The sequence below is a fragment of the Bos mutus genome, chromosome X (genome assembly GCF_027580195.1).
Source record: "Bos mutus isolate GX-2022 chromosome X, NWIPB_WYAK_1.1, whole genome shotgun sequence".
Taxonomy (NCBI): Eukaryota; Metazoa; Chordata; class Mammalia; order Artiodactyla; family Bovidae; genus Bos; species Bos mutus.
In genome coordinates, this window is record NC_091646.1 from 129,081,332 (window position 1) to 129,098,317 (window position 16,986).

General features: G+C 45.2%; 1 protein-coding gene across 2 annotated transcripts in view; it reads right to left on the reverse strand.

The window, feature by feature from the left end:
• The window catches only part of ANOS1 (anosmin 1), a 211,627-nt gene that overhangs the window by 82,692 nt on the left and 111,949 nt on the right, over positions 1-16,986 (reverse strand). For both annotated transcript variants that reach the window (XR_011463178.1, XM_070365572.1), the window contains exon 3: positions 9,703-9,765. Coding sequence is in view for 1 of the 2 variants with exons in the window: in XM_070365572.1 (XP_070221673.1) it covers positions 9,703-9,765 (63 nt within the window). In the remaining variant the exon portion in view is untranslated. The remainder of the gene's footprint in view (positions 1-9,702; positions 9,766-16,986) is intronic.

The following is a 16,986-nucleotide window of genomic DNA, read 5'->3' on the forward strand; positions in this document are numbered from 1 at the left end:
TGTTTCTCGTCTTTCCCATCCAGACAGTCTTGGGAAGGAAGTTAAAACTTAGGAACAGACTTGTGTGCGTTTGCTCTGCATTTCCTCCTGTGTGTTTGCATACAGACGACTGAGCTTTGCTGGGGGGTCAGATGGTAAAGAATCTGTTTGCAATCTGGAAGACAGGGGATTCAATCCCTGGCTTGGGAAGATCCCTGGAGAAGGGCATGGCAACCCACTGCAATATTCTTGCCTGGAGAATCCCATGGGCAGAGGAGCCTGGCCGGGCTACAATCCATGGGGTCGCAAAAGAGTCGGATGCGACTGAACAGTGGACGCTTTAACTTTTCTACTGTTGAGTGGGACTTTATCATGGAATCTTCAAAGCAATGACCTTGTACTTTGTCTTCATCATAAAAACACCTACTATTTACCCCATCTCTGTTATGTTCTGTCACTGTTTAAATGCTTTAATGTGTATGTATTATCATTTACTTAAATTAGCTGTAGCAATTTCTAAGACATTCCACTCCTTGTGTGGCTACCTGCCTAGTCCCTCTTCTCAGACAGGATAAGTCTTTAAATCATTCCAAATAGCCTCCAGTCTCGGTCTGTTACAAATTTTCAAACCTCATCAGTTCTCCTCAACAGAGTCTCACATAATTTTATACTCCCCAGCACCACATAAAAATTCACTGAAAATTGAGCCTCACTGCTCGGGGGGAAAAAAGGCTACATTCCATGGAGAACGTGTTCCACCCAGAGAATAATCCACCCAATGACAGCAAAACATCATTCCATATTCTTGATATCCTCATTTTCCAGGAATGTGAAACTGGTTCTAACGAGGACAGCTTCTTTTATAAAACGATGGTAAAGGAAATCTCATAGCGATTATAAAATTCTTCACCATTCTGCGAACCGTTTCAGTTCCATGACTTTCACCCCAAGTTGAAAACTTGGAGCAAATTTGCACCTCACCCAAAGATCATGACCCAGAATCTATTGCCAACACGTTTCTTTATTATAAAAATATAAAAGCTAAACGTCCAGCATTTGTAAAAATAAAACCTTATTCGTTGTAGTAATAGGAGATAACACCTTCGGAAAATGTGCAGGTCGTCCTAGCCACCACTGCTCTCAGCAAACCACTCCCTTACACCAACAGAAGAACACTTCCACGCGTCCCCCTTCACACCCGCCCATGCCCGGAAGCTGGGCCCACATGCCTTCAGTCCAGTTCAGTTCAGTCTCTCAGTCGTGTCCGACTCTCTGCAACCCCATGGACTGCAGCACGCCAGGCCTCCCTGTCCATCACCAACTCCCGCAGTTTACCCGAACCCACATCCATGAAATGTTCTCACAGCTTCCCTTCTCTCTGCAAGCCGCCCACCCACCCCTCTGGAGCATATCCAGCAGGCTTTCTCTGCAGCCATCTTGTAACTCTGCCCTTATGAAGGCTGCCCACGTCCTGTGCATCACGGCACCCAGTGATCAATTTGCAGACCTCCCCGTCTTGCAGACACAGTCCATTACTGCATCCTTCGGGGGATTTCCCTGGTCGCTCAGACGCGAAAACAATCTGCAGGGCAGGAGACCCCAGTTTTATCCCTGGGTTGCAAAGATCCCCTGAAGAAGGGAAAGGCTACCCACTCCAGTATTCTTGCCTAAAGAATTCCATGCACAGACCATGGAGTTGCAAAGAGTTGGACATGCTGCTGCTGCTGCTGCTTAGTCACATCAGTCGTGTCCGACTGTGCGACCGCATAGACGGCAGCCCATCAGTCTGCTCTGTCCCTGGGATTCTGGACATGACTGAATGACTAATACTTTTCTTGAAAAACTGTTGCTGTGTGTCCTTTAGACCTCTACCCTGGACTTTCTTCTCTGGGAGCACAGAGTCTCAGCCACTGGACCACCAGGGAAGCTCAACTTTCTCCCATCTTAACAGCTTACCTGAGTCCACTGTGTTATTAGAGAAGACTCTTGAGAGGCTCTTGGACTGCAAGGAGATCCAACCAAAGGAAATCAGTGCTGAATATTCATTGCAAGGACTGATGCTGAAGCTCCAATACTTTGGCCACCTGATGTGAAGAACCAACTCATGGGAAAAGACCCTGATGCTGGGAAAGACTGAAGGCAGGAGAAGGGGACGACAGAGGATGAGATGGTTGGATGGCATCATCAATGTGATGGACACGAGTTTGAGTAAGCTCTGGGAGTCGATGATGGACAGGGAAGCCTGGCGTGCTGCAGTCCATGGGGTTGCAAAGAGTCAGACACGACTGAGCAACTGAACTGAACTTACTCCACTTGCTGGGTCTTCTTAGGCTCCCATCCTTATACTACTGTGAGTCAGGGCATAACCCGGGAAGCTCCTGTCTTTCTACCACTTCATCCAGCTTCATGACTTTAAATACCATCTATCAAACATGATGTGTGCATTTCCAGCCTGATCTCTCCCCTCAACTGCAGACTCATGGATTGGTGGTGTGCCCATAACGCGTCTCAAGTAGAAGTATGATTCGCGTCTCAGACACAGTATGTACAAACTTTTAGTATATCAGTTCAGTTCAGTTCAGTCGCTCAGTCGTGTCTGACTCTTTGTGACCTCATGAACCGCAGCACGCCAGGCCTCCCTGTCCATCACCAACTCCTGGAGTTCACCCAAACCCATGTCCATTGAGTCAGTGATGCCATCCAATCATCTCATCCTCTGTCGTCCCCTTCTCCTCCTGCCTTCAATCTTTCCCAGCATCAGGGTCTTTTCAAATGAGTCAGCTGTTTGCATCAGGTGGCCAAAGGATTGGAGTTTCAGCTTCAACATCAGTCCTTCCAATGAACATTCAGGACTGATTTCCTTTAGGATGGACTGGTTGGATCTCCCTGCAGTCCAAGGGCCTCTCGAGAGTCTTCTCCACCACCACAGTTCAAAAGCATCAGCACCAAAGTCCATCTGCACATGTCCCTTCACAGGAATGTTCTAAGCAGGTTAGCTACTGTTCTGATACACTGAAGCCAAAGACTGCTAACGTGTAGCAAATTCTATGGGCCGATCCTCATGAACACATCTGGGCCAGATTATATAATTGTATCTGTTCAGCTCTCATCCGCTTCTGTCAGTACCTTTAACTCTTACAGAAATGCACCCAGACAGGTGAGGGCTCTGCCTGAATTCCTCAAGTGATGCATTTACTTAACACCCCAGATCGGAAGACAATGAAACTGGGTTGTGGAGGAGAAGAAGGAAGACAAGGTTTGATGGCAAGAAGTGGGGTGTGATGAACACCACAGTTTTGGAGTGTGATGAACACCACACTTTGGGGGTCTCTTTTCAGTCATGCTGGAATATCCCAAGGCCAAGGAGACCCTGAAGTTAGTGACGAACCTTGCTCTTCCTTTAATTCCTTGAAGGACCTTGAACAAAGTCTGATTTTGCACAATCAAAGCTTCCTTCTCATTTGAGAGCAAGTCTCTGAACACACGAATGGTTGGGACAACGACTTTACCTAAGAGACAGGCTCATTCTGTACTTTCTGCTGAGGGATGTAAAACTCTTGTCTTCCACTCTGGGCATTGTGACATGGAGCAGGTTAGACAGAGGTGCCTGGGGACAGAGGGCGGTGGGAAAGAAACATAACTAGAAGTCACACGCCCTCGATTTTATGTCTCATTTCTCTGCCTCTCAACAATGTCATCTCATTTTCTCCTTGAGTGTCAGCTTTGTTGTCCACAAAGTTCACCTAGCAAAATTCAGACCTAACTTCTCCCGAGAATTGCCATGAAAATCAAATGGAGTAAGATGGAAAAAAATATTTGGAAAATCAGAAAGCACAAAAAATAAATCAATGTTGCTGTCTGTGGCAGAATGCCAGCCTCCTTCATGTTCTTATTTTTAACCTGACAAGGACCGGATCACCAGGCAGACCGAATGTCAAGTTCAATACCAACCAGGGACACTTCCCTCGCTGACTCACACCTGATGTAGGTGAGCTCTCAACTTTCCAAGACCCCTAGTGCACAGTTCAGATGGCCCGTGTTGACTGCCAGCTGACATCCTGCTAGAGGGGGCATGTTAGGAAGTCAAAAACATCACAGGTAAAGGTGGGAGGTGTGTAAGAAGGCCCTGTGTAAACTACAATGTATCCTGAGCCATCGAAAGTAAGGCAACAACACCTGTAACACAGATGATTATCTTACATACTGCTAGCAAGGAAAAAAGGTGCTTTCTCTTATAATTTCAGATTCCATCAATCGTAACAAAGAACATTTAAACATAGGAAGACATGTGTTTATGACTAGTAAGACAAACTTTCATAGTTTATCGTGGTTTTTAGGATTTTATAAAAGTTAGAGGAAGGGAATAATAGCTAGTAAAGCAACAAAGCACAATCCAGCCATGTACCTATTGTGGGAAAAAAAAACACATTTCATAACACATGAGAAATCATCTGTTATGACCCACAGAAAGAGTCCTGAAAGACTCCTGTCCTAATACATTTAACTTTTTTTTGTTTAAAAAATAAGATTGTTAGCTTTGCCTGTAGCCTGAAACAGTAGCGAAAGCAGAATGGTATCCATACCAAATGACAAGTTGAAAGGGTCAGTACATGAGAAGGTGATGAATCGGTTCCAGGTATGTTATTATATGTATATATGCCCCTGGGACTTCCCTGGGGGTCCAGCGGTTAAGAGTTCACCTGCCAATGCAGGGGACGTGGGTTCCACTCCCTGGGCTGGGAAGATCCCACATGCCACAGCAACTCAGCTCGTGCACCACGGCTACTGAGCCTGTGGTCAGGGGCTGCAAGCTGCAACTACTGAAGCCCACACGTCTAGAGCCCATGCTCTGCAACAGGAGAAGCCACCGCCGTGAGCCTACACCACATCTCAACAAACAGTATTTTCTCTTCACTGCCGCTAGTGAAGCCCAGTGCCCAGCAATGAAGACCTAGCACAGCCAAAAAACAAACAAACGAGATGCCCCTGAAAATCCTTTCCATGCAGGATAATTCTAAGACCAAACTTACCAAGAACAATGGTTTATGTTTAGACATGGGTGCTGGTAATACAGATGAAGACACAATGGCAGTCTGACTGGGTAGGGGGGTTATGTGGGGATCATGATGCCTTGTGGTTCTTCTTCCCTGCTGGCTCAGAAGACAGTAAAAGCATCTGCCTACAATGCAGGAGACCCAGGTTTGATCCCTGAGTCGGGAAGATCCCCTAGAGAAGTGAATGGCAACCCCACTCCAGTACTCTTGCCTGGAAAATCCCATGGACGGAGGAGCCTGGCGGGCTACAGTCCATGGGGTTGCAAAGAGTCAGACACGACTGAGCGACTTCACTCAGAAAGTGGGACATACTTTCTGGGAACGGCCAGATTTTCGCCAAAGTTTCAGCTTTATGGACCACAGGACATGTCACAACTACCCAACTCTGCTCTTGTAACACAACAGCAGTTGTATACATTAAAAAAAAAAAAAAAAAAAAAAACCTGTTCTGACTACGTTCCAATAAAACCTGAATTACAAAAGCAAGGGACAGACTGGGTTTTGCTCTTCGGGGTGTGGTTTGCAAGCTCACGCCTTTGAAGATAAAGCCTGGACCATTTTACAAGTGAATACACTGGACCAAATCTCTAATTGTCTAGTTTCTGCCATAGAAGACTAAAATCTGGAGTCATCCTGGGTTCGGACTCTTAGAAAGGGAAAGCTTAGGTTCTTGACAATATGGAACCTGGATACCTTCTTAACACAAAATGTAATAACCAGGAGGATGGACAGGTCTTCTCAATGAATGTCTAGCCTTGAAAACACTGAAACAGGAATGAGTCCTTCCAAGATTCAGTCTCTTTAAGCAAAAGTCAGACATTTATTAGCACAATAAAACAGGAGCAAAAAAAAAAAAAAAAAAAAAACACAGGAATAAGAACTATCAGAGCAACTAAAGTTGAATATTAAGGCTTGAGCTTTTGGAGCATTGGGCTGGGAGCTCTCTACAAAGTTCCTCATGTTAAGTAGCCCTCTTTCCCCCACCTTTCAAGTTTCAACAAACCTTTCTGCCACAGCATATCACAATTTGGACACGCATCCCATTTAAAAAAAAAATATTTTTGGCTGTGCTGGGTCTTTGCCGCCTCACAGGCTTGCTTAGTTCCTCCTAGAGGGGCCCAACGTTAGTTGTAGTGGGCAGGCTTCCAGTTTCATTTTAATAAACCAGACGTGGTTCAGAAGCCCCCACGGTTATTTCAGACAGAACAAGATTCATAGAAGCCCACTATCACGTCTGAAATTGCACGGAGAAAGGTTTCAAATGACCTTCAGTTGTATTTCCCGTTTCAGGGATCTGACATAAACCCACTAACCCAGACTCAGGGATGTTAATGGATAATGCTTTTCTCAAGTGAATAGCACATTCTGTTCCTCTAGACTTGACAGCAGCACATTTTCGTTCCTAGAGATGTGTGGTCTGTGTGCAGAATAGAATACAAAATAAAACAGAATGTAGGGCATGCAGAGGTGGTCTCGTGCCCCTGGTCTTTGCATGCATGCATTGGTTTGCTTTACGTTCCACTTCTGATCAGGGTGCTCTGTTCTGCGTCTCAAGAGACCTGAATCCCCTCTTTTTACCTGCTTCTGTATTAGACACGAGCTTCCCTGGGTCGGGAAGATCCCCTGGAGAAGGACCTGGCAACCCGCTCAGGTATTCGTGTACTGTAGCCTGCCAGGCTCCTCTGCCCATGGAACCACAAGAGTTGGACTTGACTCAGTGACCAAACCGCCAACTCTCAATTAGACAGGGTGCAGAGTGAGCCTCACTGAGTCACAACCTGTCTGATGTCATCACCTCCCATGTGTGTGTGTGTGTCTGTGTGTGTGTGTGTGTACGCTTCTAATCAACACAACACGGCTGAGGTTAAGCACTGTCACTGCTGAGATTATGTTGTGTTACATAAAATTCTGTCTCAGCAGGCTGGAGATCAGGACGCTACTGCCAGTCTTAAGAAAAAAGCTATTTTGTGATCTGCCACTGAAGGGGGCCACACAGGGAGGAGGCACCTCCCAGGAGCTCAGAGTGGACCCCAGCCACACGTCATCAATGCGACAGGCCCACGGTCTCACCACTGCAAGGAAATGGAATGCTACCAACGACTGCAAGGAGTTGACAGCCGCCTTCTCCCACAGTCGAGCCCCCAGATGAGAAGGGACCCCAGCCAATACCTTGACTTCAACCACGACAGATGCTGGGCAGACAGTGCAGTTAAGCTCTACCCAAGCTCCTGACCCAAAGAAATGGTGGGATGAGATACCAGTGCCCATGAACAGAACGTTAGAGTTCTAATTAAAAAAAAGTACGCAACGGGCAACAAAAAGTTTATAGCACAGAGAACCGTAGTCAGTATCTTATAATAACCTATGATGGAAAATAATATGAAAAATAATGTATGTGTTTAAGTATAACTAAATCATTTGGGAACATGAAAGACTGTAAGTCAAGTATACTTCAATGAAATATATATATTAAAGAAAAAAAAAAACAGCAAGTGAACAAAACAAGATTTGGGTGTGGATTCAGCCACATAAGTTTGAGGGTGATCTGTTATGAGACAAGGGGCATGTAATATAAACATATATTATACTGAGGCCTTCTCAGGTGATAGAGAATCCACCTGCCAATGCAGGAGACCTGGGTTCGATCCCTGGGTTGGGAAGATCCCCTGGAGAAGGGAAAGCCTACCCACTCCAGGATTTTGGCCTGGAGAATCCCATGGACTGTATAGTCCATGAGGTCGCAAAGAGTTGGACACGACTGAGCGACTTTCACTTTCACTTTCTGGGCATCTGCAGTGGGTGAGCCCGAGGGCTTGAAAATTTCCAGCCTCCACTCTTGCACGCTTCATGCACAACTCCGATGACCTTCATGTCAATCAGAAGGTCAGATGGTATTGGGAACGTGGATGTATCTCATGGACGTTAAAACTATAAGGGGCTGTTACGATGCCATGTCCACAGGCATGTCTTCAGGACAGAGTCCATGTGCCCTCTGAGGTGAAACTCAGGCAACAGGACCACACTCACATGGTCGGGGGAGGGCTTGAGGGGAGGACCAGACCCACCCCTGTGATCATCTGGAACAGTTCGGAAGTTCTGATCGGCCCTGGTTCCATCTGGAGCAGACCTGCAGCAGGGTCTCCCACTGACACCACCCAGGCACGTCTCTGCTTCCCTCCCCACCCCTCCACGGTGGTACTCTGGTTCCCATGTGGGCCCAACTCACATCCTCGAGGCCCCTGTGGACTTTCTGAGCCTCCTTACACTGAGTGGCCACCGTGTGGTCAGCCTGTCTGCTTCACAGCAGGGCCCCTGGTCTGCCCTGGAGAATTGCTCTTGTTCAGTTGCTAAGTCATGTCTGACTCTTTGGAACCCCATGGACTGCAGCACGCCAGGCTTCCCTGTCCTTCACCATCTCCTGGAGTTTACTCAAACTCATGTCCATTGAGTCAGCGATGCCATCCAGTCATCTGTTGTCCCCTTCTCCTCCTGCTTTCAATCTTTCCCAGCATCTGGGTCTTTTCAAATGAGTCAGCTCTTTGCATCAGGTGGCCAAAGTACTAGAGCTTCAGCAGCACTCCTTCCAATGAATCTTCAGGGCTGATTTCCTTTGGTATGGACTCTCCTTGCAGTCCAAGGGACTCTCAAGAGTCTTCTCCCTGTCGTGGAGGATACAGTGCTGCAAAGCAGCACCCTCTTCTTTGGCACAAGCAGTGACTTTAGACAGCAGTTGCCCAGGACAGGAGAGCTCTGTTATCTAACTGAGAGCATGAGGAAAGGAAGGTGCCTTCTGCACAGGAAAATGTGGGCCAGTCTCAGCCCCGGGGTGTGGCCGGCCCAGAGGAAGATCAAATGGTCTGAGAACCCCGCCACTCATAAAATGCGAGTGAACTGAAGTGAAGTGAAAGTCGCTCAGTTGTGTCCAACTCTTTGTGACCCCATGGACTGTCCGTGGAATTCTCTAGGCCAGAATACTGGAAAGGGTAGCCTTTCCCTTCTCCAGGGGATCTTGCCCACCCAGGGATCGAAGCCAGTCTCCCGCTGCAGGTGGATTCTTTATCAGCTGAGCCACCAGGGAAGCCCATAAAATGCGAGGCTCCTTCTAAAAGGCACGAGCATTTCAACCTTATGCCAAGAGCCACCCAGAGAAGAGTTATCCTGTGAGGTGGAGAGGCTGCCAGAGGCTTGTCATTTTTTTTTTAATTTATAGTAAAAAACAAAAATAATTTCCCTGCCTAATTAATAATGGAAACAGTGAGTGGTGAGGCTTTAAGTGCATGCAAAGTCACTTCAGTCGTGTCCAACCATCTGTGACCCCATGGACTGTAGTCTGCCAGGCTCCTCTGTCCATGGGATTCTCCAGCTTAAGCATACTGGAGTGGGTTGCCATTCCCTTCTCCAGGGGATCTTCCCGACCCAGGGATCGAACCCGAGTATCTTAAGTTTCTTGCGTTGGCAGGCGAGGTTCTTGACCAGTAGTGCCAGCTGGGTTTTTAGAAGTCTCAACAATTTTGTTGACTGTGAATGTTTACACACACACACACACACAAACACACACCCCACAGAAGTAAACTGAGCCTCCCAGCCCCAGAAGGACACGATGCCCTCCCCGAATGCCCGGGGCTCCTTGGTCCACGGCTTGGCGTGTGGCCGCACACACACCCCTTACCTCGCAGAAGCTCTGGCACTGCTGCTTTCGCAGGTCCCAGGACACCTTGCAGGGCTCCAGGCACTGGGAGAGAGAACGGTGAAGACCGATCAGTGGACACAGGTAACAAACAAGGCCCCAAAGGAAAGGTCCCCACTGTGCACGCCCCAGCGTTTCCGAGAGACTCTGGGAGACCCAGCTAAACCTCCCCCCATCGCAAATGTGCATCCTGGGAAGCTGATGGGATCCCTTGGAAAATACCCTGATGCTGGGAAAGACTGAAGGCAGGAGGAGAAGGGGATGACAGAGGATGAGGTGGTTGGATGGCATCAATGGGCATAAGTTTGGGTAAACTCCGGGAGTTGGTGATGGACACGGAGGCCCGGCGTGCTGCAGTCCATGGGGTCGCAAAGAGTCGGACACGACTGAGCGACTGAACTGAACTGAACTCTTAAATATGATTTATACACATGATTTAATAAATCAAAGATAATAGCCAGGATCCATTGTTCAGCAACAATTTTAATAAGAAATAATAATATTATGGAATAAACAAGGTATATATACACATAAACGCACTTTGTTATACATATGTAGTAATACTTACATAACTCATAAAATATACATTATCTATATCAAAATGAGAAAGAGATAACAGTCAGGCCTCATGATTGAAATCAAAATCATACTTCCACATGAATGGATATATGATTCTCAAAATATATTTTAATACAACAGTTAATTATTAACTTATCCATTATTAAATATTCATTATGTCCGGTTAAGCGCCAGTTATCTAAATGTTGGTATGCTCATGGCTCCCATAACCTCATGATTATTTCAGAGCTTTCATATATTCAAAACTGCATAAATGAAAGCAAACCACTGACTGTATCAACTGTCAGTCCATCATAGGACTGCTCTCAACGTGTGATCAGTGACCAGCAACAGGAGCGTCACCTTGCAGGGTATCGGAAATGCAAGCCCACGACCGGCCCCTACACCAACAGAGTCAGATCTCTGGGATCAAAACCCAAGATCCTCTTTCAGCAATTTCGCCTGGAAATCTCGGTGCTGACACTGATCTTTAAAAAGAACTACGTTAGTGTGGTACGTTTTCCAATACACACATGTATCCAATCTCACACTATATACCCTAAACTTAAACAATGTTATATATGTCGATTATATCTCAATAAAGCTGGGGGGGAAAAAAACTGCTACAGTATTTGATGACAACAGTCTCCTTCTTCTTCCGTGTAGACTTCAAGGGGCAAGCTATTTCTTCCGAGAATATTCTACATTTTATATTCTTTAATACTGAATATAAAAGATTCATTCTTGGTTACTTAATGAAAAAAAATGCTAAGCTCATCAATGCTTTTCCAAGACCAGTACAAGCTTGTCCCAAGTTTATTAGTGTCCACCTCTCCCAAGTACGTTAAATGTATTGATTTTCGTCAATATAGCAATTCTAAAAGAATACTATTTTCTAAAAGTAATGAAATAATTTAAAAATTTAAATGAAACAGTGTAAACAGTTGTCCACCTTACATACTTTATAAACTCCCTAAAGAGTTAATTTGTTTGCTAAACGTTAAGTCCAGTGTCTTACCCTCTAAGCTGTCTTCATTCTTTTCAGGACTGTGGCTCCTAGCCAAAAAAGTTGGTGCTTAGCCATTTAATAAATATGTTTAGCCCAACTCCTTCTCAAGACTACTCAAAATGAATCGATGGCACTCTTTAAAAATAACCTGCAATTTTTTTTTTTCATCTGAAAAAGCGTCGTATGACCGAGAAGGACCACTCCACAAGACCTGGGGATTTCTCCCAGACAGAGGCTGAGCTTCTGACAAGTTAAGTCTCCATCATTTCATTCGGGAAACATCCAACAAGCATTCATTCCATATAAAAACTGTTCAATGCAACGTGGCTAAAAAATATATCACAAAATAATTGTGTGAATCTTTCTGTCATTGCTGAACATGTAAATTAGGAAAACAAGGTATTATATGTACACATGTGCATTTTGACAACTATAGACACCAGTGTATTAAAAAGTCAGTCCTCTGTGATGTCCATAGTACCAAATAACCATAATCCTGACAACTTGTGGAAAAAATACCTTATAGAACACAGACGTCATTTACAAAAAGAGGCATATGTCTGAAACACTAATGTCAGAGATACATGTGTAATATGTGTTAGTCGCTCAGTCGTGTCCGACTCTGTGCGACCCTGTGGAGTGTAGCCCACCAGGCTCCTTTGTCCGCGGGATTCTCCAGGCAAGAATACTGGAGTGGGTTGCCATTTCCTTCTCCAAAAAGGTTGATGAAAGTGTGTAAAATCAAGAAACTACATTTATCTTCTTGTTAATCCACAATCTCCATCTGTCAAATCTAGCATGAGTGTATGCAATTTAAAGTTCTATTTTAATTGCATGCTTGCTTCTTTTCCAATCACCACTAATCAGAAGCATTTAAGTAAACACATTAACATATTATTAATGACAGGCAACATTGTCTTTTAGTAATCTTCCCTGTAGATGGTAAACAATCTGCCTGCCATGCAGGAGACCAGATTCGATCCCTGGGTCAGGAAGATCCCCTGGAGAAGGGAATGGTAACCCACTCTAGTATTCTTGCCTGGAGACTCTCATAGACAGAGGAGCCCAGTGGGCTACAGCCTGTGGGGTTGCAAAGAGTTGGACACGACTGAGCAACTAACGCTCCGGCTACTACTGTGAAAATTACAAGACCAACCTGGATGTAAACATTTGAGTAAACCTTTGCAGGATGAGTTTGCCAAAGCTCTATTTCTTTATGATGCTACCAGCCAGATAAAATGATTTCAACAAAAGCCAAAGATTTAAAAACAGGCAGCCATTTCTCTCACACTTCAAACAAGAGTACAACACTTCCTATTTCTCCAAGCAATAATAATGATAAAAAGTTTGCCAAAAAAGGTAGCCCCCAAAACTCTCTTCCATGTGTGAAGGGAATTGTTGTTCAGTCATTAAATCGTGTCTGACTCTTTGCGACCCCATGGACTGCAGCACGCAGTGAAGGGAACAGAAGACAGATAATCCTACAGACAGACAACTGCAGCTTTAAGTGCCCGGATCACATACTGCCTCAAGCTAAAAATCACTCAATGAATAACAGCAATCAAAATGAATGTTCTAACAAATGTTTCAGGCTTTCAAGTTTTAGGATGATCAACTGTTTGAAATCACTTCCTCCTAGGCTACTTATTCAAACTCAGTGAAGAGAAACTTCAAATTTCAAAGAAACCAACAAACAAAAAGCTGAGTGAGCTAATCACATTGATCGCCATTTGGAATGGAGCTATTGATTTCTGTTTTTACTTAATCTAGAAAGATACCCAGTGGTTGTGTATGGATGTAAAAGTTGGACTATAATGAAAGCTGAGCGCCGAAGAATTGATGCTTTTGAACTGTGGTGTTAGAGATGACTCTTGACAGGCCCTTGGACTGGAAGGATATCCAACCAGTCCTTCTCAAAGGAAATGAGTCCTGAATATTCATTGGAAGGACTGATGTTGAAGCTGAAACTTCAACACTTTGGCCACCTGATGCAAAGAACTGACTCATTTGAAAAGACCCTGACGCTGGGAAAGATTGAAGGCAGGAGGAGAAGGGGATGACAGAGGATGAGATGGTTGGATGGCATCACTGACTCAATGGACATGAGTTTGAGTAAATTCCGGGAGTTAGTGATGGACAAGGAGGCCTGTTGGGCTGAGGTCCATGGGGTTGCAAAGAGTCAGACATGACTGATTGAACTGAACTGAACTGAACTAGAAAGATATGGTCACAATATTGCTTTCTCAGATGATAATTATACATTACATTACTATTTTAAGATAAACAGTAATACAAGACATAGTCATATAATATCCCCCTCATGGAATAGTGAGCAATGAGACTCTGTGACATTTATTACATTTACTACTCTATTCTCAGCATTGGGTAGCAGCTCAATAAACTGACAAACTGAAATGTTGAATAAACGCATTGATAAATTGAAATGCTCTCATAATCAGCACTTAGGGTTGGGATACCCAAATGTCAATACTTTCAGGGACCAGGCTCACAGTGAGTAAGAGTCAAGGGGGTCCATTGTGGACAACGGGAGGTGACAAAAAGGATGGTCACTGGCGAGGTGAGTCAATTATCTAGGAAACAGCTGCTCTTCCCTGCCTTCTGGTCATTTTCCAGAATTGCCTCACACTCAAACTCTATACAGAAGCCACCAATGGAGAATTTCCGTAAACCCTTCCAACTTTTAAATATATTGTACGACACAGTACAGGCTTCCCGGGGGGCTCAGATGGTAATGAATTTGTCTCCAATGTGGGAGACCGGGGTTCGATCCCTGGATTGGGAAGATCCCCTGGAGAAAGGAACGGCAACCCACTCCAGTATCCTTGCCTCGAGAACCCCATGGTCAGAAGAGCCTGGTGGGCTACAGTCCATGGGGTCACAAACAGGCGGACATGATTGAGTGATTAACACACACACACAACACTGTACAAGCCTCTTTACCGGAATTTATTTATAAGATACTAGACAAATTATGGAATTTCTTTGGAAGGAATGATGCTAAAGCTGAAAGTCCAGTACTTTGGCCACTTCATGCGAAGAGTTGACTCATTGGAAAAGACTCTGATGCTGGGAGGGATTGGGGGCAGGAGGAGAAGGGGATGACAGAGGATGAGATGGCTGGATGGCATCACCGACTCAATGGACGTGAGTCTGAGTGAACTCCGGGAGTTGGTGATGGACACGGAGGCCTGGCGTGCTGCAATTCATGGGGTCGCAAAGAGTTAGACATGACTGAGTGACTGAACTGACTGACTGACTGAAATGAGAGTGATTCCCAGGGTGGGGGGTTACTAACACACACACACACATACACATACACAAATACACACGCTATACAGGTCTCTCTACTGGAATTTATTTCTAAGAAACTAGACAAATTATTTTCATTGCTCTAAGTATGTGGTTCTGAAATGGCAGAAACTGAAGACGAACTAAAAAGCCTCTTGATGAAAGTGAAAGAGGAGGGTGAAAAAGTTGGCTTAAAGCTCAACATTCAGAAAACGAAGATCATGGCATCTAGTCCCATCACTTCATGGGAAATAGATGGGGAAACAGTGGAAACAGTTTCAGACTTTATTTTTCTGGGCTCCAAAATCACTGCAGATGATGACTGCAGCCATGAAATTAAAAGACACTTACTGTTTGGAAGGAAAGTTATGACCAACCTAGATAGCATATTCAAAAGCAGAGACATTACTTTGCCAACAAAGGTCCGTCTAGTCAAGGCTATGGTTTTTCCTGTGGTCATGTGTGGATGTGAGAGTTGGACTGTGAAGAAAGCTGAGTGCTGAAGAATTGATGCTTTTGAACTGTGGTATTGGAGAAGACTCTTGAGAGTCCCTTGGACTGCAAGGAGATCCAACCAGTCCATTCTAAAGGAGATAAGCCCTAGGTGTTCTTTGGAAGGACTGATGCTAAAGCTGAAACTCCAGTACTTTGGCCACCTCATGCGAAGAGTTGACTCATTGGAAAAGACTCTGATGCTGGGAGGGATTGGGGCAGGAGGAGAAGGGGACGACAGAGGATGAGATGGCTGGATGGCATCACCGACTCGATGGACGTGAGTCTGAGTGAACTCCGGGAGTTGGTGATGGACAGGGAGGCCTGGAGTGCTGCGATTCATGGGGTCGCAAAGAGTCGAACACAACTGAGTGACTGAACTGACTGACTGAAATGGGAGTGATTTTGCATTCCCGGGGTATGGGGTTACTAACACACACACACACACACACACACACACACACACACACACAAATACACACACTGTACAGGTCTCTTTACTGTAATTTATTTATAAGATACTAGACAAACCATTTTCACTGCTCTAAGTATGTGCTTCTGAAATGGGAGGGACTTTGCATTCCTGGTGTGTGTGTGTGGGGGTGCATTTGGCACTCTGGAGTCATTTTATTTGTTTTGATTAACAGGAGAGGTGCTGACTTATTGTGGGTGAGGCTATGAATACTGGTTAAATATCGTACAATATCCGGATAGCACTCTCGTGATAAACTTATCCAGCTGCAGATGTTAACAGTGTCGAGACTGAGAATTTCTGAACATGCCAAGTGACCATGGTAATAGATTTGGTCCTGAGAAACAACCTTCCCAGGATGGAGGATAAAATGCTACTTGGGACTCTGACCTCTAATCATGGAACTGGCCACATTCATCCTACCAAGTCATGGTTTTGAAGATCTGAGGTCACTGATACAACTAGTCAATAATTATTCAATCTAACCCAGAGTACCTGGGTTTACATTCAAAGAGAAGAAAAAGTGTTAGCTACTCAGTCACGTCTGACTCTGTGCAACTGCATCTTCTGTAGCTGGCCAGGCTTCTCTGTCCATGGAATCCTGCAAGCAAGAATACTGGAGTGGGTTGCCATTTCCTTCTCCAGGGAATCTTCCTAACCCAGGGATCGAACTTGGGTCTCCCATATTACAGGCAGATTCTTTACCATCTACGCCACCAGGGAAGCCCTTACATTCCAAACATTTGGTCAACCAGCAAATCCGGCCCAATTAACACTTTCAATATCCTATGAATTGCTTCCAGTGAAGCTAGTTGCTTTTCCGTTCCCTAAACCCCAAATCCTTTCTAACCCAACTTTTATCATGATATGTCTTCCTAAAGTGCTTACCTGGTGGCTCAGTGGATAAAAACTCTGCCTGCAATGCAAGAGACCACGTGCAGTGTGGAAGACCCAGGTTCAATCCATGGATTGGGAAGATCCCGTGGGGAAGGAAATGGCAACCCACTCCTGGAGAATTCTGGCCTGGAGAATCCCATGGACAGAGGAGCCTGTCGCGCTACAGTCCATGGGTTCACAAGGATCAGACACGAATGAGTGACTAAACCAACCTGTCTTCCTTACAGACAAGCTATGCTGTTCTTCTCCACTGAGACCAAACCATCTACTTTTGGCCACTGCTGTGCACAAAGCACAAACTGATTTCCCCTCTGTGAAACCAGGTAGGATTTAGAATTTCCCCCAAGAATGCTCACATTGCTGACAGACTGGTGGGAGTCTATGACTTGTACTGAAGTTATAGTATCTCCAAGTCCTGGTGAGGGGGGAACGTGTCTGCTAACCCTTTTATAACCCTTCCCAAGGCATGTGGGACAGAGCATGCCCTCAGAGAGTACTGTCTATGGAAGGAGCCATGGGCATCATGGAA